The sequence below is a fragment of the Podarcis muralis genome, chromosome 6 (genome assembly GCF_964188315.1).
Source record: "Podarcis muralis chromosome 6, rPodMur119.hap1.1, whole genome shotgun sequence".
In the NCBI taxonomy this organism is placed as follows: domain Eukaryota; kingdom Metazoa; phylum Chordata; class Lepidosauria; order Squamata; family Lacertidae; genus Podarcis; species Podarcis muralis.
The window spans coordinates 40132815-40159512 of NC_135660.1; the positions used below are offsets into that span (position 1 = coordinate 40132815).

General features: G+C 40.7%; 1 protein-coding gene across 1 annotated transcript in view; it reads right to left on the minus strand.

The window, feature by feature from the left end:
* Nucleotides 1–26698, minus strand: part of WDR33 (WD repeat domain 33) — a 55431-nt gene that overhangs the window by 649 nt on the left and 28084 nt on the right. Inside the window, exons 8-21 of the mRNA XM_028730672.2 lie at nt 16667–16793; nt 16112–16266; nt 15259–15337; nt 13945–14055; nt 12140–12234; nt 10987–11073; nt 10483–10622; nt 10070–10222; nt 7276–8277; nt 5322–5424; nt 3418–3886; nt 1841–2007; nt 1646–1726; nt 291–476 (exon numbers count right to left, since the gene is read on the minus strand). Of these exons, the coding sequence (XP_028586505.2) occupies nt 291–476; nt 1646–1726; nt 1841–2007; nt 3418–3886; nt 5322–5424; nt 7276–8277; nt 10070–10222; nt 10483–10622; nt 10987–11073; nt 12140–12234; nt 13945–14055; nt 15259–15337; nt 16112–16266; nt 16667–16793 (2955 nt within the window). The remainder of the gene's footprint in view (nt 1–290; nt 477–1645; nt 1727–1840; nt 2008–3417; nt 3887–5321; nt 5425–7275; nt 8278–10069; nt 10223–10482; nt 10623–10986; nt 11074–12139; nt 12235–13944; nt 14056–15258; nt 15338–16111; nt 16267–16666; nt 16794–26698) is intronic.

The following is a 26698-nucleotide window of genomic DNA, read 5'->3' on the forward strand; positions in this document are numbered from 1 at the left end:
GGAATAAAAATATTGCAAACTAAAATAAGAAAATGCTCTAGTTTGTTTGCTTTCCAGTCATGCAATACAGAAGATCCAAGTATGGTGTCTCAGTTTCCTGCTTCCTGTTCCACTGCAGAAACAGTGGAGAGTTAAAGATAATTGGTAGGGAAAATTAGCACTGCATATAGGAATTTTGATATCAATGCAGTAAAAAATAAAATCAACATTTTCCAAATTGATATTTCCATTAATATTTGAAATTAAAATTTCTAGAGACAATTCTCTAATCTCAAAGAATTATGTTTTACCCTTTCCCCTCTCTTCTGGAGGCCCCCCTTGAATTTCCATTTCTCTATGGTCAGAGGTTCCTGGTCCATCATGCCAAGGACGCTTGCGAGGTGGCAGTGATGCCATGTCCATTCCCTGGATTGAGGAAGAACGTTCTCGACTTGCTGGAGAATGGCCATCATGAGGTGGATGATCCTGGCGGGGACCTAACCATGATGGGGGGAAAATCAAGAGAGACAAATGTTGGTACAGTGCAGCAACGAATCTCTTCTTGGAACCCCTTCTAGCAATATCTTTTGTAAATATTACAACAAAATAAATGTTTTGTAGCATCCAATTTACCTCAGGAAGATGGCTCATTGTCTTTTCTTAGTTAAGCACACAAATAATTCCTGTTCCACTATCTCTGATGGTGAAGGTTCTACCCCCTTTCCACCCCAGGCGAGCTGCTGTAGAGATTGTACTTTCTGCTTTCGTTAGACAGAGAGGGGATAGAGATTGATAGGGAAACAGGCAATGGACATATTTCTTGTGAGAAAGGAACAAGAACAGCGCTTGCAGAAAAATCACCAAGCTCTTGGTGCCACTGAAGGAGACTGGGGGAGTAGATTATGGTAAAAATGTGGCTTTCTATGGTTCATGAATACCTCTTTCCACCCCTCCCTTATCAAAAACTTCAAGCAGCAGAGCTCATTCTTCCTCTACAGGAACCCCCTCTGTATTTGCATGCTGGGCACTGAGAAGGGAAACCTCTTTTGTAGCACCCAACAAGGATGGGAAAGCAACTTTGTCTCATCTGAACTGTACAGGCCTGCCTCGAAGTCCATTATATTAAGGAAAAATGTGTCTCTCTGAAATAATCTGCCTTCTCTGTAAACATGGGATAGTTTCTGCAATCTGTTGCTGATTAACTTCTTAAGGTATGAGGTTTGGTTCAAAGTTGTGTGCCAGATTCAGTCAGAGTGCTAAATATTTCCCACCCCTTACCCCAACAGGGAACTGAAGGGAGTTGCTGGAGAAACTTTTTGGAGAAATCTAAAACAGATTGAGGACCATCGGATCATGATAGGAAAATCCAGGCCAGTTTTAATCTGTAGTTCCATGTATCTGTATCTGTGTCTATCTGTATCTGTATCTCTATCTATCTAGGAATTAAAAACAGTAAGAAAGATCATATGGTAGCCTATTCAGCTTTCCCCCCGTTTTGTAATACAGTATTCAGATAAATACTAATATAAAATCTGGTGAAGTGCTTCTAGATGCCATTAGGCTATTTATGAAGTACAGTAACGACTATATTAAGCTGCAATTGGAAAATAGAAGGGACAGCAACATTTGATGGTGGTCAGTCTTGCATAAAGTAATTTATTTTCACCTGGTTCTCGATTTCCATCCATACGGCCTCCTTCAAAGTGAGGAAATTCATCTGGCGTTGGAAGCAGACCTTTCCGTCCCCCTGTATAATGAATGGACAAAGGATGCAAAGAAGTTGAAAGAACAGTTACACAAATTCTGACTGCACCAATACATTCCTCAGCTGAGTATAAATTATCCATCAAAGCTCTCTTACCTCTAGCAGCACCCCGACCTCGCCCCCGGCCACCATGATCTCTTCCTCTTGCGTTATCCTCTGAGGAGTCAAACTTTTCTTCTGGCACAAAGTCATCAGGCCCAGAAAAGCTGTCCCTTCCCCTGGATCCCCGGCCCTCATGTCTTGAGGGTGTTCCTCTCCTATAGCTGAACCAAAGAAATACAAATTAGCATAAGAATATACTTGAAGCTATATAGCTCCATGCTGAAAAATTCCATTGTCTATTCAAAAATTCCAACTGCTTAAAAAAATGCCCAATTTCTCCGCATTGCTGGAATGAGATTGTATTATTTAAAAACATTATTTACTTTGTACCTTTGCCAGGAATCAGAAACTAAAGTTTTCAACCAGTTGAATATTATTTAGTTAGCTGTCTGGTTTCCAATTGTTTAATCAGTCAAATTTAAATACATGTTATGTTGTATGAAAGTCATTATCAATAAAAGCGGCTTTTCAATAATTCTAATTAAATGTTCCACTGATTATACCCAAGCCTCTTGCTACTCACTCCTAAAGAGTACTCATTAATAGTTCCTCATCATCCTGAAAAAAGTGACAAGTGGGGTGCTGCAAGGTTCTGTCCTGGGCTCGTTGTTGTTCAGCGTCTTTATAAACAACTTAGATGAAGAAATTGAGGGGATACTCATCAAATTTGCAGATGGCACCAAACTGGGAGAGGTAGCTAATGCCACAGAAGACAGAATCACAATTCAAAATGACCTTAACAGATTGGGGAACTGGGCACAAGGTAACAAAATGAATTTCAATAGGGGCAAATGTAATGTTCTGCACTTGGGCAGGAAGAACCAGATGCACAAATATAGGATGTGGGACACCTGACTTACTAGCAGTACAAGTGAAAAGGATCTAGGGGTCTTGGTGGACCACAAGCATAACATGAGTCAACAGTGTGATGCAGCAGCAAAAAAAGCTACTACTATTATAGGCTGCATCAACAGAAGTATAGTGTCCAGATAAAGGGAAGTAATATTACCACTCTATTCTGCCTTGGTCAGACCACACCTGAAATACTGATATTGACAAGCTGCAATGTGTGCAAAGGAGGACAATTAGGATGATCAGGGGTCTGGAAACCAAGTCTTATGAGGGCACTGGGTATGTTTAGCTTGGAAAGGGAAGACTGAGATGAGAGGTGATAGCCATCTTCAAATATTTGAAGAGCTGCCACATGGAAGATGGAGCAAGCTGGGTTTTTTGTGCAGAGGTTGGATGGCCATCTGTAATGGATGTTTTTGTTGAGATTCCTACAATAAAGGGGGGTTTGACTAAATGACCCCCGAAATCCCTTCCAACTCTACGATTGGATTCTATGAGTCCACTTGGCTGTGACCTAGTGCCCACTTTAGGAAAACTGAACTTTGTAGAATGTCATTTTCATAATTTTATTTTATTAATAAATGATTTGATGTGTTCCTACAAACAGGAATTTCTATTTTCATAAAATGTACAAATTCACTTAAATGAGGCTCATTTCTTTTAATATGAAACCAGGAGATAACTGTTCATCATCAAATAATAAAAACTATGATTTTTACCTTTCATCTCTTCTTCCTCGGTACCGTGCATCCTCAGGCTCATGAGGAAATCTCTCGTCTGAAGGTCTCCGTCCCTCCCAAGGCCCAGGAGGTCCACGGTTTGGACCTCTGCTATCTCCCTCATTGAATTCTCTGTGGTCAGGGGGGAAAGGTGGGCCTGGACCACCTCGTCTCCACTTCTCTTCTTGGGGTGGGCCTCCCCGTCCCTCAAATTCACGTAAGCGATGGCCAAATCGCTTGTCTGGATGGAAGTCTTCACGAAATTCATCTGGTCGATCAAAGTCATCATGGAACTCTGGATGAGGTCCCCTTCTGTCTGGCATGCCCCTATTTTCTCTACCATCACCCCAATCTTGACCACCTCGGAAGGGGCCCCTCTCAGGGCCATGATCAGGACCACCACTGTTCTGGTCATGCCGCCTTTCTGAGAGAGGGCCCATGTGATGGTTTGGCGGCCCACGAGAATCACCTTAAGATAAAGGAAATATGTGTGTGTGCTTTGTAACAAAAAATTAATAATATAAAAGGTATAACTGAATGTACTCCGTAAGTGCAGACAATGAAGTTACAACTATCAGCAAAATATTCTTATAAAACGTTTACCTGTTTTAATAGTACACATTATATTATATTATATTATATTATATTATATTATATTATATTATATTATTATATTATATTATATTATATTATATTATATTATATTATATTATATTATATTATATACTAGTATATTATGTATTAGTATATGAGTGCTGTTTGTCGCACTGGTCCCTACTGTGCCAAAAGGCAATATATTATTATTATTATTATTATTATTATTATTATTATTATTATTATTATTATTTATTTATACATACATACATACATACATACATACATACTCACATACCCTGCCCATCTGGCTGGGTTTCCCCAGCCACTCTGGGCGGCTCCCAACAGAACATTAGGTAAAGGTAAAGGTACCCCTGCCCGTACGGGCCAGTCTTGACAGACTCTAGGGTTGTGCGCTCATCTCACTCTAGAGGCCGGGAGCCAGCGCTGTCCGCAGACACTTCTGGGTCACGTGGCCAGCGTGACAAAGCTACTCTGGCGAGCCAGAGCCGCACACGGAAACGCCGTTTACCTTCCCGCTAGTAAGCGATCCCTATTTATCTACTTGCACCCGAGGGTGCTTTCGAACTGCTAGGTTGGCAGGCGTTGGGACCGAGCAACGGGAGCGCACCCCGCCGCAGGGATTCGAACCGCCAACCATACGATCAGCAAGTCCTAGGCGCTGAGGTTTTACCCACAGCGCCACCCGCGTCCCAACAGAACATTAAAAACACAATAAAAGGTCAAACATTAAAAACTTCCCTAAACAGGGCTGCTTTCAGATGTCTTCTAATAGGTATTTATTTCCTTGACATCTTATGGGAGGGCGTTCCACAGCGCGGGCGCCACTACTAATCATTTAATTTTGTAAATTTGTACGCTGATTTTCAACCTAAAGGTTCACAGAGCACCTTAAACTATTCCACTAAAATGTAACAATAAAAAAATTCACAAAATGAAATCCTTCAACCATAAAATATAAACCTAAAACCAGTATACATTATACTGCAACCCAGCAAAGAGACACAAATTTCTCCTAAATCAGCACCACCCACTGCTCTAGAACAGAAGGAACAAGGAAATATTCACCTGATGTCTGAAAATCATTAGGGTAGAGGATGAACATTTACAGGGGGAGAGAATTCCAGACCCAGTGTATTGTAAGAGAGAAAATAAAGACACATGTTGCCTGACTTAGTCTATGGATTAAAGCCCCAAAGAACTCTAAAGCACTGAATTGTGCTAAGGGTTGCTTTGCAATAATAATGAGCTTATGCCATTTGTTCTAAAGGAAAAATGAATTTAATTACCTTTATTAGGACCAGGTCCTTGGTTGTGAGGGCCATGGCGGCCTGGGCCTCCATGCTGTCCCAGTCCTGGTATCAGTGGTGGAGGACCTGGGTTCTGTCCTTCCTGCAAGAAAGAAAAACTATGAATTAATGAATCAATGAAAGAATAGACTAGAATAGAGCAGAGCAGAGCAGAGCAGAGCAGAAATCCGTTGTGTCTACTAGGTAGGAGAACAGGCAATATATGGTTGTCATCCTCTGACTATGAGGCAAAAGTGGGGCCAGCAACCCAGATCCTGAACTCTCCCACCTCCTGCAAGTCATTTTGACTGGCCATCTGTCAATCACCTGTTACCAGGACATGAGATGACCCATTTTTCCTTTATAACCTTGCTTGAACTCAAGCCCAGCTACAAAGAAGGTTCCTATGTAAGTGTAAGTTGGGTTCCAACTATGCCACCAAAAAAAAAATAAAAAAAAATGCAGCAGGGTTTAAAGTCACCACTGATCAGCTGACTGATGGCAACTTTCAGTAGGGAAATATGGTTCTACTGTATTTAGGAGTTCCCAACTGATCTAAAATATCAGGTGTGGGGCAGGTTGGCATGGCTTGGAGAACACAGAACTCTTGATGGGCCTAATTTGGCTTGAGGGCTGGAGGCTTTCCATGCCTGCTCTAAGGGTAAATCCAAACAACATTAAAATGGAATTCTCTCCCAGTTTTGGAATAACTTCGGCTAGAAACAGCTAATAGAGCAGAACAGAACAAAAAAAAAAGACGAACTGTGGAATCAGGCTACACTGGACAAAAAAAGTTAAGTAGGACAAATGAAGTCAAAATCAAAGAAACATTTAGGTTTTATTGCACCCTATTCTAGCAATTACCATGTGGATAAGATCCCACCAAAAAACATTCCTGTATAAGTCTGCATTCTTTGCCACCTACTAAGAGCAAAAGGGTGTTCCTTGACTCTAGTGATTGTACAAAAGAGGAATTTTGGGCAGGTGCAGCTTTCCTCAGCCCTTAATAACAAATTGCCCTGCTAGAACTCCCTCTTCTACATACCTTTTAAAAGTATGTAAGCTTTTTTATTTTTAATCATTGGCATCTGTCACCCTATAAACAAACTCATAGACTATAGATTTAGGAATTTACAAAAATATATTGCCAATAGGGGAGTGAGTGTTCATAAGAGAACATTCACACAACTCAGGTGATGTAGTTCAACTCAGATATAACAGTGCAGATAAAGTAATATATGAGATTCCCCTCCTCTTTTCACTTCTATCAGCCCATCCCCCCATAACACAAAAATATTTCATTCCAGAGACCTAAGGAATCAGAGACCTTCTCATACTGCATCAAATACTGAAAAAATCAACCATGGCTTATAAAGAGGCAAAGGCAGTTGCTGTTGAAAAGGTGTTTTGTCAGCCCAGGTGGGCATGTGTCACCCTATGACACTCTGGATTGTGGTCATCAATAAGACCTGCTTCGGGGGGGGGGGGGATCTGATGAATATTAAAAAAAACATAATTGAAATCTCCTGAGACACTGGCTATTTTGTACTGCAACTTGCTTGAGATATCTGTGAACCCCATTTTCATAACAGTCTGTTGGAACTACTAAAATAATAAGGTGATGTGCAATTTTGGTATCTCACTTCTGCTGACATAAATCGGTTGGGAGACTGCAGGGAGGAAGGGAAATTCAGTCATATTCGCTGGTGCAACACTGGATTTCACCCATATTCTGAGATTACAAAAAGACAGCATGTGTGTCCCAAAATCCATCTAATTTCATTTACACTAGGGTTATAGCAACAGTCACAGTTTTGTTCTTAAAAGAGTTTTACACCATTAAAATCACTGCCCTGCCTGATCATTTGATTATGCTATTAACAGCAATTTATTATGGTATTAATTTCTTCCTGACCAGACCTCTTCTTATGAAGAGTATTCTTCCCAGACATACCTGATTGAATGGGGCCCGAGGACCGTCACCAAGCAAGGGAGTTTTCTGCTGCTGAAAGGGTGGAGGGCCCTGGGAAGGATGTGGCCCCCTTGAAGGGTTCTGCTGTCCTTGAGGTCCTGGTGGCCCTTGCATATTTCCTACCATAGCACCTTGTGGAGGTCCCTGCTGTCCTTGTGCACCTGGTGGCCCACGCAATTCTTGCGGAGGTCCCATCATTGAACCCTGAGGTGGAGGACCCCTCATCTCCTGGGGACCATGCCCCAGTAAACCATGCGGCCCTCTCATTTCTTGAGGTGGATGGCCCATCATCATCCCCTGTGGTCCAGGACCCTGGTTCTCCCTTGGTCCTGGAGGTCCCTGCATGCCTCTTGGGTTAAGTCCCATCAAGGGCCCTTGAGATACAGGACCCTGTATCCCTTGAGCTCCTTGCACTCCATGAGGTCCTTGCATTCCTCTTGGCCCAGGTGGCCCTTGACCACCAGGTGGCCCTTGAGGACCTAAGTGGGTCTGTGGTGTTGGTGGACCTTGTTGACCTAAATGAGGCTGTGGGCCTGGTGGGCCTAAGTGACCCTGAGGTCCAGAATTCGTCTGTGGGCCAGGTGGCCCTCCAGGTGGAGGGCCCATTTGTCCATGAGGGCCAGGATGTCTCTGCATTCCTTGATGCCCATGAAGTTCTTGAGGTCTTGGAAGTCCTTGTGGAGGTCCTTGAGGCCCAACAAATCCTTGTGGTCCACCACCTCCTTGGTGTAAAGGAGGACCTTGGGGTCCCATTTGTCCTTGAGGTCCTGGAGGCCTGAACTGTCCCTGTGGCCCAGGTGGTCCCATCTGAGGCATATTCATTGGCATCTGCTGAGGTGGATGGGCTTGCTGAAAGCCTTGAGGCACCTGAGACATTGGGCTTTGTCCTGGGAAATGTTGGGGTCCATGAACAGGTCCTCCTGGAGGTGGCTGTTGCTGACCTTGTTCTGCTTGCTTGTGTCCAAGCCTTTCAATCTTCAGTTGCTGCAAAAAAGAAGAAAATAATTTACACACCCACACAATTATGACGAACTATTGGAAACCAAAGGACACTTTCTGTGTAGCTTGTTCCACTTAGTATTAAGACATGGCTTGCTCAACAAATGCTAAGCCTCACAGAAAAGTAAACATCCCTTGGCTTGTTTCTCCAATGCTTGATTTATTCTCTAGCTGCTTATCAACGACTTGGATGATGGACTCAAGGGCATCCTGATCAAATTTGCAGATGACACCAAACTGGGAGGGGTGGCTAACACCCCAGAGGACAGTACCTTGACAGATTAGAGAACTGGGCCAAAACAAACAAGATGAACTTTAACAGGGAGAAATGTAAAGTATTGCACTTGGGCAAAAAAAATGAGAGGCACAAATACAAGATGGGTTGAGAGCAGTACATGTGAAAAGGATCTAGGAGTCTTGGTTGACCACAAACTTGACATGAGCCAACAGTGTGACGCGGCAGCTGAAAAAGCCAATGCAATTCTGGGCTGCATCAATAGGAGTATAGCATCTAGATCAAGGGAAGTAATAGTGCCACTGTATTCTGCTCTGGTCAGACCTCACCTGGAGTACTGTGTCCAGTTCTGGGCACCACAGTTCAAGAAGGACACTGACAAACTGGAACGTGTCCAGAGGAGGGCAACCAAAATGGTCAAAGGCCTGGAAACGATGCCTTATGAGGAACGGCTAAGGGAGCTGGGCATGTTTAGCCTGGAGAAGAGGAGGTTAAGGGGTGATATGATAGCCATGTTCAAATATATAAAAGGATGTCATATAGAGGAGGGAGAAAGGTTGTTTTCTGCTGCTCCAGAGAAGCGGACACGGAGCAATGGATCCAAACTACAAGAAAGAAGATTCCACCTAAACATTAGGAAGAACTTCCTGACAGTAAGAGCTGTTTGACAGTGGAATTTGCTGCCAAGGAGTGTGGTGGAGTCTCCTTCTTTGGAGGTCTTTAAGCAGAGGCTTGACAACCATATGTCAGGAGTGCTCTGATGGTGTTTCCTGCTTGGCAGGGGGTTGGACTCAATGGCCCTTGTGGTCTATTCCAACTCTATGATTCTATGCTCTTGCCTGTTGCCTCTGTAGCTTGGTGAATGTCTGGAGTGGGGTGGCCACCCACAGTTAAGCAAGACTGTTGGGTTTGGAGATAATGCCGATCCAAGGATAAAATATGGCTAGACTCTCAAGCCAAATACAAACCAAGGTTGCCGATAGTAGTTTGTTACTGGAAAACAAACCATAATTATTCTCTGGGTTGAGTTCAGATGTTCAAACGAGCCACACTTTGGCTAAACAAACTATGGCTTATCATTATGTACTAACCAGGCAATTTCTAATTTTAATTATTGTTTCAACGAAAGCAAAATGAAGAATGTAGCTAGGAAGCAATAACCTTCTCAAACAGAATGTTTACTACTTCAGCAGCATACACCACTTGATTAGACACTGGTCAGGAGCAAAAAAACAAAACGAAAAGCCACTTTCTTCAGAGGGGTTTGTGGCAATCATTTATTCATTATTCTTATCCTTGCACACAGATCAGATTGTATGTGGTTCCCAGATAGCCTCTCATGCAAGCAGTACTCAAGGGCAGACCCACTTACAGCATCATGTAACTTGGGACCATTCATTAAGCCAGAAAAGTTTATGTTACCCATAGCTGCAGTGATGTTGCAAATACGGCCTATCAATATCCTCATTGGATTACCTCTAATTTTTGGTGTGAGTATGTGCATTTATGCAAACATTATCAGTGACCTGACTTTTCACATACCTCTAGAAGCTGTGGGTTGGTGTACTGAAGTGCTGCCATTTCTTGCTCAATCTCTGCCTGTGACTTCTTCTTTTCCTCCAGTTTAAGATCTTCCTTTCGGTCATTCAGTGGCTCAGCTGGTGAAGGAATAGGAACTTTATTCTGCATCCAAGCCTGAATAGGATAATAAAGGTGTATGGTTACAGTGTTATTGAAACCTGTTGGATGAATTCATCCACTAGTGCATTTATGCTGGAGACTTGATGAAAATAGACTATGTCAACTGCACTATATTTTAGGCCCAGCTGCTGAAGTCAATCATCTATTTGCTCCTTTTAAGAATTCATCAAGGAGGACTTTGCATTCTAATAGGTACTGATTGTGGAAATAAATAAAGATGTTTTGAAGTTATAGCACTGCATTTAGATACTAACCTGCTGAAACTGGGCTGGGATTGGTTTTGCGTAGGGGACCTTTTTTTGTGGTACTTTCTTTTGGTCCTTTTGCATCACCTCCTCCATTCCCCAGTCCAGTCCTGGGATAGTCATCTCAATTTCACTTGTCTCATCTTTCCCTTCAATGAAAAGAATTGAATAATGATTTCTACACAGTATGATGAACAACTTATGTCTTCATAAATAAAGTCATCAGGAAACTTAATTTCACGACCAGAGATGGGTGTGTGTGTTGCAGAATCCTTTAGCTAATTTTAAATTTTTCTTGGCATAAAAGGATGCCAAAAAGGAACAGAAAAGAAGATCCAACCCATTTCTTTATGATTCATGCAAATTTTCAGAAAAGCAACACAATCCTATTTGGGATTCTCTTACTATCAATTGGTATTTCTCTTGCTATTGGTTATTAGCAAGTCCCACTATATTCAAGGAGTTACGCCAAGGAAAGTATCCATATTACGGCAGGCACAATTTCTCTCTTACCCATCTGCTCTTGTTCCATGGCTAGTTTCAGCTGCTCAGGTATTCCCATCCCTGGAATCACTGCAAGACTATTGGGTTCTAGGTCATCTGGAAAGGGAGAGTAAACTGTTATCAACAAAATATATGATATTTCTTAGGTCCCATTCAGTGATGTTTCAATACTATTACTTAATTTCCTACAATCAACCATTTCATTATTTTCTCTTTTACTGACCGGCAAGGATTTAAAGCAGGGTTGGAGAACCCTTTTCAGATAGTGTTGCTTGTGATGGGTGAGGCCACAGGAAAAAGTGGCTTGCACAAAATATGTAAACTTTACCTTTATACAGTAGGTTAATTTCGATATCCTCTTTTATACCACACTCAGCCAAGCAAAATACATTATTGGAGTTTAAGGACAGAATCAAGCCAGATAAAAGGACTCTAGTAGGCTGCAATCAGAGGGTGGGACTTTTTATTTTTATTTACTTATCAAATTTATACACCACCCTTCCTCACAGGATTTCAGGGTTTGAGGAAATGAGGTGTGACTGCGGAGGGTATGTGGTGTAGGGAGAGTCCTGAGGGCCAAAGAGAGAGGCTTAGAGGGCCGTATTTGTCCCCTCCCCCAGGCCTGAGGGTCCCCATTCCTAATTTAAAGTCTGTAACCTATATAGCATTTCAAACTTTCTGCTGAAATAAATATTGAGTAAAATATGTGTTTACTCTGCAAGGTAACAACTAGGTGGGCTGTGATGACAAGAGAACAAACATTTGGAAATAAGACCACAACCATGGTTCCTGTGTTGTGTTGTGTTAGAATGCATAACTCACCTGAAAGAAACAGAATAGCAAAGGAAAAGGGGGGAAGAGTTTTCAGGAACTACGTGTTTTTACATTACAACGATTTAAAGATTACCTTAAGCACTGCTTAAGTTGGCCAAGAAAGCAACTGTGGCGTATTGGTTAGAGTGTTGAACTAGAATTAGGGAGACTCAGGTTGAAATCCCTGCTCATTTATGTAGCTCACCAGGTGACCTTGGGCCAGTCACCACCTCACAGCCTAACTTGTCTCACAGGATTGTTGAGAGGGTAAAAAAGGGGAGGAGGACATGTATGACACCACGAACTCCTTGGAAGAAAGACGGAATTTAAGTGTAACAAATAAATATACCATATTCAACTCCATCCTCCGACATTCCTGGAAGCAAGTTCAGATTATAACGATCTCGCATTTTATCTCCAGGACGATTCCGGGTCCAGAATTTGCTGTTAAAATAAAACTAAGAGATAGTATCCTCTGTGGATTTATAAGTTAAGCCTTCATTACTCAGAGCCAGTAACTCTTAACCTCCCCCAACTCTAAAGTTTTTTTTTAAAGTTATTTTAAATGTGTATTAGCTCCTTCTTGTTTTCTACTGGACCACTTCAAGTTGTGATGGCTACTGAACTGGGTGGTCCCTCACCACCTGCCAGTAGTAGAGAGTAGAGGTATAGTACCCACTCCTTGCTGTGCACATAGTTCCAAGAAACCTAAATAAGCAGTAGAGTTGCTTCTAAAGCAGAAAAGGGAAATCTGTTCTGCATCAACAGCCACAGTAGAAAGCTATTATCAGCCAGAACCAGACTATTAATATAATTTGTGTAACATCTTACAATGGTGTAAACTTGTACTTAACCAATAGGCTTGTTTCACATATTATTGGGTGCCAATAATTATTGGGTGCCAAGTACAGAACTCTGCTAAATCTTGAAAATGTATATATTAAAAAATTACACTTCACCCTTTAAGTATGAATACTATCAGAGCAATCAAAAGAGATAAAAACAATAATAAACTATAATAAAGCTGACTTACAAGTTACTCTTTCATTACGTTCAGCAATACACATGCCAAAAGAAATAATCTAGTTCAATAATGTGTTACATCTGGGCTGCTATCCAGTGAAGTAGTCCTGTTAGCACAAGGAGTTCTTATTGCACATCATATTTTTCTCTTCCTCATCGACAAAAATGTATCGAGGAGTTAGTGATCTGACACAGTTACCCTTCCTGCCTCTACTCCTTCCCCCTTCCTCGCTCTTGTTAAGTATTTTGATGGTGTGAGAACAGTCTTTAATGTCCTGAGAATGTTGGGATGAGGTGAAGTCCCCCACACAGCTGCCTTAATCAGTTCAGAGGATAGTGCTGGGTACCTTCTTTGATGTTGGACATTGTTTTGAGAAAGTGAGGCACTGGGAGGGGATGGCTAATAGATGATCTACACGTAGTCAGTCTTGGAAGCCACACAGGCTACCTATAAAACTGGACCGTTTGGGCAGAGTTTCTTTGAAGCTCGTGCAGGGACTGATCAACCACAGGGCCCTGCAAACTGAGGCTACCTGGGGAAGTCGCTTTGCCACTTCTTGAGGGCTTTCAAGTGGCAGAGGGAAGTGCTTGCTTGGTATGCATACATGGCTTGCTGTTTAAGAATAAAATCTATAATCTTCTCACTCACTTGTGTATTTTGTATTGCTTCTGAATCTATCTTAAAAGAACCACCTTGCCTTTGGCAAGACAATCATCTCCTGCAGCTTTTCCACATTTATGTATTATATTTCACTCCCTGTCTCTTTCACTAGTTAAATCTTCCAGCTTGCTGAATGATCATATTTCATTTCATTTCATTTCACAGTGTATTCTTTTTAATCAAGATGAAAGGTAAAGTACCATGAATAACAGCTGATTGCATTAGTATGTGTAAGTGGAATGTACTATATTAAAAGCTAATGAGTGCTAGTTCCTGAAAACACTCTTAGTATTTTATTCTTCCATTGCATAAGTAAACTACAATTTTTCTTTTAAAGCTTCTTGGTAGGGTATGTTCGTGAGGGTACAAACAAATGCATGATGACGACAAAGAAACGTAAGTGGAGCAATGAAAAACAAAATGTTACTGAGGTCAAACGAGTGCAAAGCAAAATATTTAAATAAAAATACCTGGTGTGATCATTTGATCCTGAGCACAGAATATGTCCTAGAGGATGCCAAGCTAAACTCCAAATCATTCCTTCATGGGCCATTTCCATACCTCCCACTTCCTTTTCCACCCTGAAATAATACAAAAATAGTGCTTAAATGGACGAACAAGGATGCATCAAGGCCTATTTGCTTTTTTATTTTTAATACAATGTTGCTCAATGAAACTTATTTGTTTAATGTTTAACCTGCATTTGTTTGTTCAAAAGTTATTATTTATGTGAAAACTTAGTAGAGGTTGTGTGTGTGTGTGTGTGCACGTGTGTACACACACACACACACACACACACACTTATTTTGACTGCTGTTTTAATTAAGAAGGTTGCTGTGACAAACAAGAGACGCCATATCCACATTCTTTCAGGCAGAAATATTTACACTAGAAAATTAATATATTCAGTGATTATCTCCACAAGGATCAGGGGAGAGGTGGGGAGTCTTTTCTGGTTAGCAGGCAAAACTTTTATATCCCTACTCCTTGGCAGGCCAAATTTGGCAAGTGGGAAAGGTCTCCCCCGGTCAATCACCTGTTGCTATGAAACCAGGGGATGCTGTTTGCAAAAGCCTCTCAGGCAACACCAATGTTCCTGTCTGAGCCACCAGTTTGAGTCTTGGAGGCAACAGGCATGAAGGGAGGTATGAAAGTGCCTTGCAAAAGTGCTTACAAGTAGCCCAGGGTTCCTGTTTGAGCCTGAGGCTCAACCTGGAGGTTCAAACAGAAGCACTGTGGCTTGCCTGAGAGCCCTTTGCAAACAGCATCAATAGGAATGCTGGGCTGCTTGAAAGCACTTTTGCAAAGTACTTTCACACTACCCCCCCAACTCCTGTTTTGCCTCTGGTTTTGCAAAGGGCTTTCAGCCAGCTCTTTGCCCTGGATTCAGCCTCTGAAAAAGGGCTCTCTTGAACTCAGCAGGCTTTAACTGTGACTAAACCCTGCTGGCTTAGCCGCATGCATCTGTTCCTTGCTGGAAACAGGCATGCATAACCAAAGCAGGATTTTACCAGTGATGTCAGCTGATGAGCAGGTGGGCGTGGTTGGGGGGAAATGGCCTTGTAGGCCAAAGTGGACCCCCTGGTGGGTCAATATTGGTCTGCAGGTCAGAGGGTCCCTAACCTCTGGATTAATCAATATATTACTTAGATTTCTTAAAGTAAAGCCCTTCAGCTCAGGATGGAGTCATTCACAAATCATCACAAGGATAATTCTATAGTTTCAAAAGACAATATTAAATTATGCTGACTTCTCAGTTGTAATTTCTCATCAGAGGTACCTACCCAACATGCCAGAACAGTAATGAGCCATCGGACCCTCCACTGGCAAAGAACCCTTCATGAACAGGATGCCAGGCCACAGCTGCAATGCAGAAATTCACAATTACTACTACTTATTTACATTTTTCCAATGGTGTACTAGAACAGAAGTAACGTAGGATCTGACTAGATGAGAAAGGATGGATTACAGTGCAGTGATGAGCAGTGGACAACAGGCATCAGTCAAGGGGCAGGAAAAGAGACTGACAGTTCAGAGTAGCCTTTGGAGTTCTCATGGGAGGACCTGTGGAGGGGGACTTCGTTTAATGAATGGAGAAAAGGCTACTTAAGCAACAGCTTGCCAAAAGGCTCACTGGTGGGAAGCAGAGAATAAAGCAAAAACAAGTAGGATGTTGGAAGAGAGGAGATACAAGAGAATAGATATGGTATGGAGAAATAAATACACAAACTTGAAGTTCACACACAGCATGGCAGAGCCAATGGGAAGGAAAATGAGTAACATGGGAGTTGGACACTGAATTGTCAGCAGGGACAAAAGGTGCTGCTAGAAAGACAGGAGTGCTCTGAAGAGTTAATATCAAGAGGGATAGTGTGATCAATAGCTTCAAAGGTAGCAGACAGATTAGGAGAAGGGAAATGTTGTAGAGAGGGGGAGCCTATAAGCTTTCTAAACAGATTAAGGATATAGAAGATTTGGGCATGCTTGATTTAAGCAATGGTATTAGTTATCTTTCTTATCAACTACAGATCATAGAAATTGGAGTGATATAATGCAGACTTTGAATAGTTACTTTCAAGGGTTTTGAATATCCAACCACCAAGTTCAGAAACAACTGACACAAAAGTTATTTTTAACCTGTTGCCTCCTTCTTATGACCTCTGAAGACCTGAAGCTCTTCTTTCAGATTTCGAATATCAAAGAGTTTGCAGAGGTGATCACGAGATGCTGTAAGTAGCCAGTTGCCATTTAGGTTCAATTTGACTTCCATCACAGTGTTCTTATGAGCATGACTGGAATATATCATAAAAAGAATAAACTGTGCATAATGTAAAGAAATGAGCAATTAAAGCAACCCACTGTTTGTCTTCAAAACAGTTCAGATAGTAAAAAGTATTCTATCCACTTTCTCCACAGCATGCATAATTTTTTGAAACATCTAATGTGTCCCCTGACCCCATCATAATGAAATAAAATAAAACAGATCTAAACACGTTGGCATTTTCTCATAGTGAAACTGTGCTAAACCCTTGTTTCAATTGCTGTTTCAACACTTTTTGCAGCCATCTCACACATTATTCCAAATGCACTGAGCAATAATATTCTAAACAAGTATTCAATAAATCTATACAGGCTGAAGGCCCAGAAATTTTTGGCAACAAGAGCCCAGGCACCAACTGCAATTGCACTTACAGCGTAGCAAGGCTCTGGCCAGTCTTTGGATCCCAGAACTTGATTGGCTGCTGACTATCTTTGCTTCCAGAAACCACCAAACCTTTTGTCGGATGCCAGTCAACACACTTGACATCAGCACCATGGCCTGTTTAAAATACAAAGGTACTGTTGTTGAAGAGACTTCACACAGAAAATTAAATAATGAAACAATCTATCCCAACTATGAAATGGCATAATTGTTTGGACAGGTTACATCTTGATTTGTCTTTATTGCCCTAAAAGATAGCTCTTTTTCCTTCAAGGATTTCAAAGTTATACAAAATTGTTTTGGATACAGTCAATGCTGTACTATATTAAATATGTGATTACCTTTCAATATATGTTCAAAAACTAGTTTGGAGCAGGAAGATGTATTAACACAAACTTTGTCTAGATTCCTTATTGGAATCTAAACATGAATAACATTTGTTCATATATCGGTTTCAATAATGCATATAAATCAGGAATGACCCTTCTAGCTGCTGTTGGATTCAAACTCCCATTAGTCCCTGCCAGCACGGCCAACATTCAGGGAGATGGGAATTGTAATCTAGCAATATCTGGAGGCCCACAGTTTCCCCATCCGTGAAAGACATTTTTCTAATGGTAACAGGCAATAAATGATTCAATTAAGTGGCATGGACATTAGAGATTATTTTAAAGTTACTTTAAAACCAAACATTTCATAATATTGTGCTATGAATCAACCTACAGCTGCCTAAATTAATAAGCTCTCTTTCATTTTAATATTTGTTTTGCTCTTTTTTGGACAGCTATCAAAGTATACACAAAATAATCTATATATTTACTGAAGAGGAATGAATTCCATGCAAAATTATGAATAATTTTACAACTAGAGTTTGTTCTAGACTCCCCATTTGCACCCCACAAAAAACCCTAAAACTTTTCTCATCAGATCAATATTTATTGATTGGTAACATCCTTTTTTTTTGAACTTTCAAACAATACCCAAAGGTTAGGTCACTGGATCATCTAAGCAGATCACAGATATAAACGCAGGAAGTTGACCTTTATTTTTATTTTATTTGCTATCTATTTCTCCTACTTTGAACCAGTTTCCATATCACGTTAAACTCTTAGGTTTTCTATTATTATTTTTATGATACACTATGGTTTAATGTGAACAAGGAGTGTGCAAGTACTTGACAGTTCCTTTACCACAGGCAAAACCAAAACCCAGATGCAGAAATGAAGTTCTTTGCGCGTTAACCAAACCACACAAACATGCACAAACAGAGAATTATATTCAAAGCAGTATGCACTAAAGTTCAAAGCTAGCGCTGGTATGCCATCAACAAGCCAGGCAGTGGCGACTGGAAAGGTTTCAATTCACATTGTACAGATGGTGCCCTAGTCTGATGGCCTACAGCAGCCCGCACAGGTGCAAATTTCGAAAGCTCTTGCTTGCATGAATCATAAGCAGCACTCCATGGGCCACAGCACTGCGATACCTGCATGCAAACTGGGTCTTGCTTCCACTCTCAGATCTATTTTTATAGCGAAAGCCAGGAAGTGAATCCAGGAAGTGCCCCCTGGACACACTCACATAAGCAATGCAATGGTTTGTGTGCTCACCAGATCAAATCTACAACCCTGAGGTATTACAGTGGTGACTGTTCTTGGATTCTTGGAGAACATTAACTGGTTAATGATTAATTATTGCAGTAGAACCACAACAATTGTTAATTGATCTTAGAGATCTAAACAACTGTTCAGAAAACATCCATAGGTTGAGATCATTTTACCCACCCGGACAGGACAAAGAAGACAAAATTCAATATCTGATTCTTTATATTATGGGCTTCATCTTTCAATCAATTAATAGGTTTAAGGAGCTTTGCACTAGAGTTTCTCAAACAGCTCCCTCCCCCAAAACCAAGGAAATCATTTTTGAAAATGACGGGATGTTTCAAAACTGCTTGTGATATGACATGGAGTCTGCCACTAAAGAAAAATAGTAAAATAAAATTCATTATGCAGCCTTGGGTGCACCTAAAGTAACTCTTTGGATCCATGGGGCCAGAAATAACTAATCTGTTCCACTAGCAAAAGCCAGTGCCACTAGTGCAACAGGGCTTTACTCTTCCCAAATCCACTCTTATGGTCAAGAGAACCCCCCAGCACAACACCATAATTTCCAGCAACACCTGGAGGGGCACCAGTTCACCATCCCTGTTTTAAGCGATGCTGGCAAAGCAGGGACCATATTTTCACTTTAAATACGGTCTTTATGTCTCATAAACTTAAAATAAAGAATAAGCTTCATGGTTACTTTTAATTTTTTGCAGGTTTTTTTTATACGGGAAATACGCAATTGAAATTTTGAACAATTTTGTATTTTCACAATAAAAGTTTACAAGTCAATGAAAAATGTGTTATCTTATGATTTATCAGCAATTAAACTAAAGCCTGACACAGACAAGGAATAATTAACCTACAAACTCAAAACAGGCCCTGTATCCCAGTTAACTGTGAACAGTAATTAAAGTGGTAATAATTATTAAACAGTAGTAGTTAGTGGAATTTCAGGACCACCCTTTATCATAGAATTGTAGAGTTGGAAGGGATCTCAGGGGTCATCTAGTCCAGTGTTTCCCAACCTTGTGCCTCCAGCTGTTTTTGAACTACAACTCCCATCATCCCTGACTAGCAAGACCAGTGGCAAGGGATGATGGGAATTGTAGTCCAAAAACAGCTGGAGGCACAAGGTTGGGAAACATTCTAGTCCAACCCCCTGCAATGCAGAAATCAAAATTAAAGAATCCCTAACAACTAAATAATCTCTGAAAGAGTCCCTTTATAAAACTGATAATGAAAACAAATATTCAGTCATTACCTAGATTAAAACACCCTTTAACCTGGTGCCCTCCAGAATTTTGGGGCTACAACCACCATCAGACCAGCTTAGTACAGTCAAGGCACCAGGTAGGTAAAAGGCTGGTTTTAAGGAATGCAACTACAAGAATGGGTAACAATTGCTGTGAATAAAAAACTGTCCATTTGGCAGCAATAAAAATCAAGGACGATACTAACAAAGCATTTGTGTGGGGTGCCAAGAGGAAGACTTCCTCGTTAAACTTGTCATCTTTTGAATTAGGCAACTCATGGCCTTTTCTTATCTGAGTGGCTTGGGGGAGAAAGTTTGAGATACATGTCTGTAAGAGACATATTAACAGGTTAATATGTTGATAGCCAATAATGTGTGATATTTCAAGTGCTATATACAGTTTTGATAGTGGCAAGTGGGCAGAACCTGAGCACAAGTCTTTTAGCTCCCAGTGCAACGAAATGACCACTTGCCACCTCTGAGTGCCTAAGATAAGGTTAGTAGCTTCTTGCAAATACAGGAACAGCATTCTCTTTAGCATGTTTAGACTCTTTAGAATTAAACCACACTATATTTCATTTTCACTTTTGCACAACATTAATTCATGCAGAACATTTCTCTGCCTTTTTATTGACTGTCCTTCCCTGGTTTAGCAAAGACTGAAATCAAACAAAGTTTCTTACACATGTGCATGTGCTGTTCAGTGTATCATGCGCTGCCTTTTTATAACTCTACATGTCACAAATTCCCCCGTGTTTTGGGAATGGAACTTCAGGCTGCTTGTTGTAAGAGTGAGCAGGCGAACACACAACCTACTGTTAGTCACATGAACAAAAGATATACATGTTGCCTGAAGGAGAACATTTATGACACATGGTGTATGAAACAAGGGAATAAAACATGGTAACATGTTTACTTCATTCCTTCTGTTTTCAACGTTCAGGCTATGAGGACGGCTGGTTCCCTCTATTTCCTCACGACTGTAAGCAATGCCGCTTATATAGCTAAAACAACACTTACCATCCAGGCACAAGAACAGGCTCTGGGGAACTCCAAGGTTTGCATAAGCACCACAAAATATTTAGGAAAAAAGTCTCAAGGAGGTGTGCCCAAAACAGTTCAATGAGGAATGGCTTGATGCTATGGAATGTTGATTCACTGCTGAGGGTGCAAGAGGAATGGGACGGAATGGCTGGAACCCCAAACAAATGCACTCTACACTGCAGCATTTTATTGTAGGTCTCACTGGTCTCTTCCTATTATAATTAGGAATGTATGCTTTTTGCAAAGATCTACCTCAACATAGTACTGCGAGAGTAATTATACAAAGTATTTGGAGAATCAAATCTTGGAACATTAAATAAAATTAATTCTACACCTGACAATGCATTCAGTACAATGTATGATGACTGTTTTTCCAGTTTTTCCGGGTTTTTTTTAACAAAACAGAGGTATTGCCTTAGTCCCCTGCTCCAGAACTGAGTTATCCGTGCCCCTTAAGGTGGGGCAGCTGCCACCATAGGCACCAGGTATTTCCAGAATGAGATGAGATGGGGATGTCATTGCTACTTCTGGCATAAATTAGCTCTAAAAAAAGACTTGGGAGCTTGATAGGTAGTTTCACACCAAGTGAGAGGATGCTGTTTGAGCTGCTGCAGTGGAAATCTGTTTCAGCAGCAGCCACCAACACTGAATCAAAAAGGCTGGGTTGCCATGTGTCCTAATATACTAGAATCCAACTCCTCGATTAAATATATTCAGTGAACTGAAAGGAAAATCAAAGAACCATTACAAAATGTGTTAAAAGCTTCCAATATTATAAATAATAGTTTGGTGCAAATCCTATCTATTAACGTCGGTGGCAAATTTCCATCAATTCTGAAAAAAATAAATGCAATTTGTACCCTAAACGTCCCCAGCATCTTATTGACTGTGCGTGCACATAACTTCCAAAGAAATTGGGGCCATGTAGAATTTTTACTCCCAAAATTTATGAAATAAAAAGTGTGATTTTTTTAAGGGGTAAAGTGATTTCCAATCCCCACTTCTCCTATTTTGGTCTTTTACTTCTCGGCACCTGTTTGCATTCCAAACTCAAGCTGCTTCAGTTCCATTTTCACTGGGTTTTTTTGGTTTTTTTCTGAATAACTGCAGAGGTATCGAGGGAACAAAACCTGTGACTGTTGAGCCAGTGGAGCCAGACCCTGGGATTCTGGGACTCGAGCCACAGGCCCTACCTGGACAAAGTGGCTCCACCACTGTAGTTAGAGTACCCAAGGACAGTCCAGTAGAGTTAGAGGAGGGGCGCTCCACTACACTGTTGGGAGGCCCCAAAGGTTCAGGAGCTATAGGATCCCAACCAATCAGGGACCACATAGTGAATGTGATGTCACAAAAATCAATCAAATATGGCTACACGGTAATGTCACTAATGGCAAACAAAGCCCTTGCACTATGAATAGAGCAAGAGGGAAAACGTAGACTATGCCACGATCAAGGCATAGTCCTGAGTGACACTATTGTATTGTTGGGCTGTGCTAGCATGCAAAGAAACCACTGCAGTGTTATGTGGCAAGACATGGAGCATCACTTGACCAGACAACATACTGACATGTTTCCTCTCCCCCAACCCCCATAATTTATAATGAGGGCAATGGGAGGGTATTTTTTTTATCCAAAATGGCATGGCCATTTTACTAAACCTGACTGGCTATGCAGTGAGAGTGTCAGTATGCCTGATTTCTCTCATGGCTTTTTTTTGTCCCTTCTTGACCCCTCTAAATGACCAAGAAGGGAAGGGGTTTCTGAGGGTGTGAAAATATTTGCAAAAGTCAGCTGTTGCCCTTTTGACTAAGTTCTAGAATAGCCTAAGCATGGAAACAGAATACATCGAGATAAAAAATAAATAAATATATTTATATGTAAAAGGACTGCAGATGAATGGAAGGATTGCTTCTGTGGGCTATTATTGTCTTTATCATCAGCCAGCCCCTGAATCTACCTGTAGCTCCTTCTACCCTCTCCCATCTTGAAAGATGAGCCTGAAACCTATCAACTGCCAATAACCCGTGCTCGCTTCCGCAGCACATATACTAAATTGCCAATAACCCAAAGAGACATAGTACCCTTAAGATAGATTTGAATGATTGTAAGCTAATCTTGACTGCAAAGCAGAGTAGAAAGGAAAATATTAAAATAAAAAATAAAGTAGTGAAACAGAGCAGACTTGAAAACTTGCTCTCACCCTCATGTTACCTTGGTTTGTTGTTTTGATCTTGGTGGCTAGCAAACAGTTCCCTTATGACAAAATACTTGTAAGTATGTGAAAATGTCCTAGTAGAATGACTAGAATTCAGGGTTTCCATTACAATGTCTAGCACAGTGTTGTCATCATAGGCCAAAAAAGTCAAACCTGAAAATATTCTTTCATTCCGAGGTACCCGCCTCCAAAAATACCTCTGGATAGCCTATACTCCAGAAAGCTAGTAACTGAGTGGGAACAGTTTGGCTTAACTTTCCTCTGAAATTCTAAAGAAGATTCAATAGAAGCAGTTGGAAAAAGAGAAGTGTATTACTCATCACAAGGCACTATCATATAGAATGCATTCCTCAGTGTTTAGTCTGTTTTCCCCAATCCATGCTTCTTTAATTATATTTAGTATTTATTTAATAATACCCCCCAATAAACCAGCAGAGACTGGGAAGGCAGGGGGCAAGAGAAATAAAAAAGAGTGTTTCACAGGTAACAATGTCTGTAACTGGGTAGCACCTTCTGGGTCACTGGATGGTGACAAACAGAAGAAAAATTATACACTATGGCTGGGTAGATACTCTATGTTTACAGCACATGGCTTCCCTCAAAGAATCCTGGGAACTGTAGTTCCCACTTAAAGAGCTACAATATCCAGCTTCCTTAACAAACTGCAGTTCCCAGTATCGTTTTGAGGCAGTTATGTCCTTTAAATGTATGGTGTGTACATACACACCATTCATCTTTGCAGGCTGAAAGTTTCAGGTTAGACCCCTGGTATCTCTAGCAAGAAGGATCAGATAGCAGCTGATAGGAAAGATTTCTTCTTGAGACCATACAGAGCCATGGCCAGTCAGTGTATATAATACTGGATTTATTGGACAAATAACATAACCTGGTATAAGACTGCTTCCTGTATTTCTAGGGGCAGCTTTGATTTTTATGTTGATGTTTAAAATATAATTTTTCTCCACATAAGTTTTTTGGCCCTAGTATGCCAAATATCTAAGACTGCAGTGTTTTTCCAACTAGTTGGGTTAATCAAATTATCTGGAGCACCCAAATATTTCTTTTTCACACAAGGATGTACAAAAACATGGATATCAAGGACTGTTTTAAAAGAGGTATTCTCTCTTCCTTTCTATACTGTGAATACACAGTATCTAGAACATAGCAGGATTTTTCTTCAGAATGACTGTTTACTCGTAAGCAAATTTAAAGCAACTAAGATTTCTTTAATGAGATGGCAGTCCTTTGTGGTCATTATAATTACCATTACCCTTTGTGGTCATTATAACTATTTTTTTGTGGGGGGAAATCCAAAGTACTATATATACACACTTGGCATTTACTGCAAGTTTTAAAATAACTCTTTGAAGTTCATTTTGAAACAGGACACTCACAAAAGTAAATGGGTCTCATCTATCCAAATTAAAAATCACTAAATGTTGTGAAACATATAGTTGAAATTTGTAAATGTTGTTGAACTAGATCACTAATCTCATTTATTTAACCGTATGCTACAACCATCATGTGGGAAGTCACCTGAAAAGAAATCAGAATTTAAATGCAGCTATGTGAATATGTAGGATGAGAGCAAAATGGAAGCATTGCTACACTTGGCAAATGGCTATTGGCGAACACCTATAGGTATACAGAGGTTTGCTGGAACAATTCCAGTTCCCAATGCATTTCAAGCAAATTGCTCTTTTTAGGGGAGATAACTCATAGAAATCACAATAGAAAAACAATATATTTGGCTCGTTCTTAGCAGGAAGTGGAGAGTGCCGATGAGTAACTACTCTAGCTGCCATTTCTGCTCAGTATGCATTTGATATTTCCGAATAAAATGATATGGAAGCATAGCACTGGATGCCATTAGGATGCTAATCAAATTCAGCTTTCCCACCTCCCCTTTTCATTTGTTTTGGGTTGAACAGTCTCTGTGCGCTCCAACTATCTGGGTAAGGTTAAAGACTGGATACAGGTAAGACTGAACATATGTCAATGGGCAGGCTTTGTGACATGGGAGGGTATCAGGATTCCCAGCACTGACAGTGTTTTGGCTCCATTTGATCATTCAGGTTCACAGAACCTAGATAACACAAGAGACATGGGTGTTTTCTGTCAGTCTAATTGCTGAGAAAAACTGGTATTTTTTGCACAGATGTAAACCTAGAAATCTTCATTCATGTCTTCATAACTTCAAGGTTAAACTCCTTTAATGCATTTTGTGCAACAGTTTGGAGGACTACCTTCTAAAGGAATGAATTGACACAGTGCTCTAGTGTCTGGACTGGCTGTGCATAGAGAATTCTAAAGGGTCTGGACTAAGCATATCCATGAGACTGACTGTGCACGCATGTTCTGTCATAAACTTCAAGAATCAAGTATGCAAAGGCACATAAAGAGGCATTCCTAATGGCTGTTCCTCAACCTTCACTCTTTTCCCCAAAGCCTGAATCTACATCTTCCAGAAACTGGCATTTAGTGGACAGTGATAAGGTATAATACTTGGTAAAGGTAAAGGTAAAGGGACCCCTGACCATTAGGTTCAGTCGTGACCGACTCTGGGGTTGCGGCGCTCATCTCGTTTTATTGGCTGAGGGAGCCGGCGTACAGCTTCCGGGTCATGTGGCCAGCATGACTAAGCCGCTTCTGGCGAACCAGAGCAGCGCACGGAAATGCCGTTTACCTTCCCGCCGGAGCAGTACCTATTTATCTACTTGCACTTTGACGTGCTTCGAACTGCTAGGTGGGCAGGAGCAGGGACTGAACAATGGGAGCTCACCCCGTCGCGGGGATTCGAACCGCCGACCTTCTGATCGGCAAGCCCTAGGCTCTGTGGCTTAACTCACAGCGCCACCCGCGTCCCCCATAATACTTGGTATTCTGTGATATAAATACTGGACATATTGGAAAGATGGTTAATTTATTTTTCTCTATTACTTTCCAATTTCTGCTCCTTTGACATTTGTTTTGCCATCTTCCCTTGAGAAATTATGTTTGTGAATATTCCAAGACATCACTGTATCTCAGCCAGTGGTTAAGTAGAGCTTGCAGAATAAGAAGCGATAGGCACCTTGACACTCATGTATAACTCAATGACAATGGAAAGTGTCCTAAAACTGAGGACTAAATAGAGAAACAAAGCATCAGAAAACAGGGTACAGATACTAGCAGAAGAGTAGTAAACTGAACACCAAAAGGTCTGATAAAACTTTATCTGCTGGATTCTACTACACTTTGAGCCCCCCCCCCCCCGCAATAATGCAGTTGTTTCATGATAAGATAGAAGATAAGTTTGACAGAAATTTCATTCTCTCCTTAGATTGAATAGATGTCTGCATTCTGGTAATGTCTAAAAGGCAGAGACTATTACTCAGGGTGTTTTTGGTTTGGCGCATTTTTTTTTTTGTAAAGTGGATTTTTAATAAAGGAAAAAATGGGAAAATTCATTAAATACAGTGCTTATGAATTAAGTTGAGTAACAATATGAGGCTGATAAATGAAAACAAAACTGGTTCTTTAAAATTCAGAACATTTCAAAGCTGTACTGTATCTTTGGGAGAAGAAAGTTCTTTTAACAATACTTGAGAAACAGGATCCCGTTTGTTACAGAATCATTTCACCTTTGTCCTGGTTCCTTGGACTTCAGAAGAATGTGCCAAAAAGACAGTAAAGGGAAGTGCCTAATTTGATCTATTCACTCAGTAATACTAGGTGTAACTTGAGACTTCCATTTCCTTGTTCTTCCTTTATTGAGTCAATAGTATAATTTAATAATAGGAGTACAGGGTCATTTGGGATTTCACAACTACTCAGATGAAGGGTGGTATACAAATGTAATAAACAAACAAACAAACAAACAAAATTATTATTATTAATAATAATACTATAGAAAACCTATAAA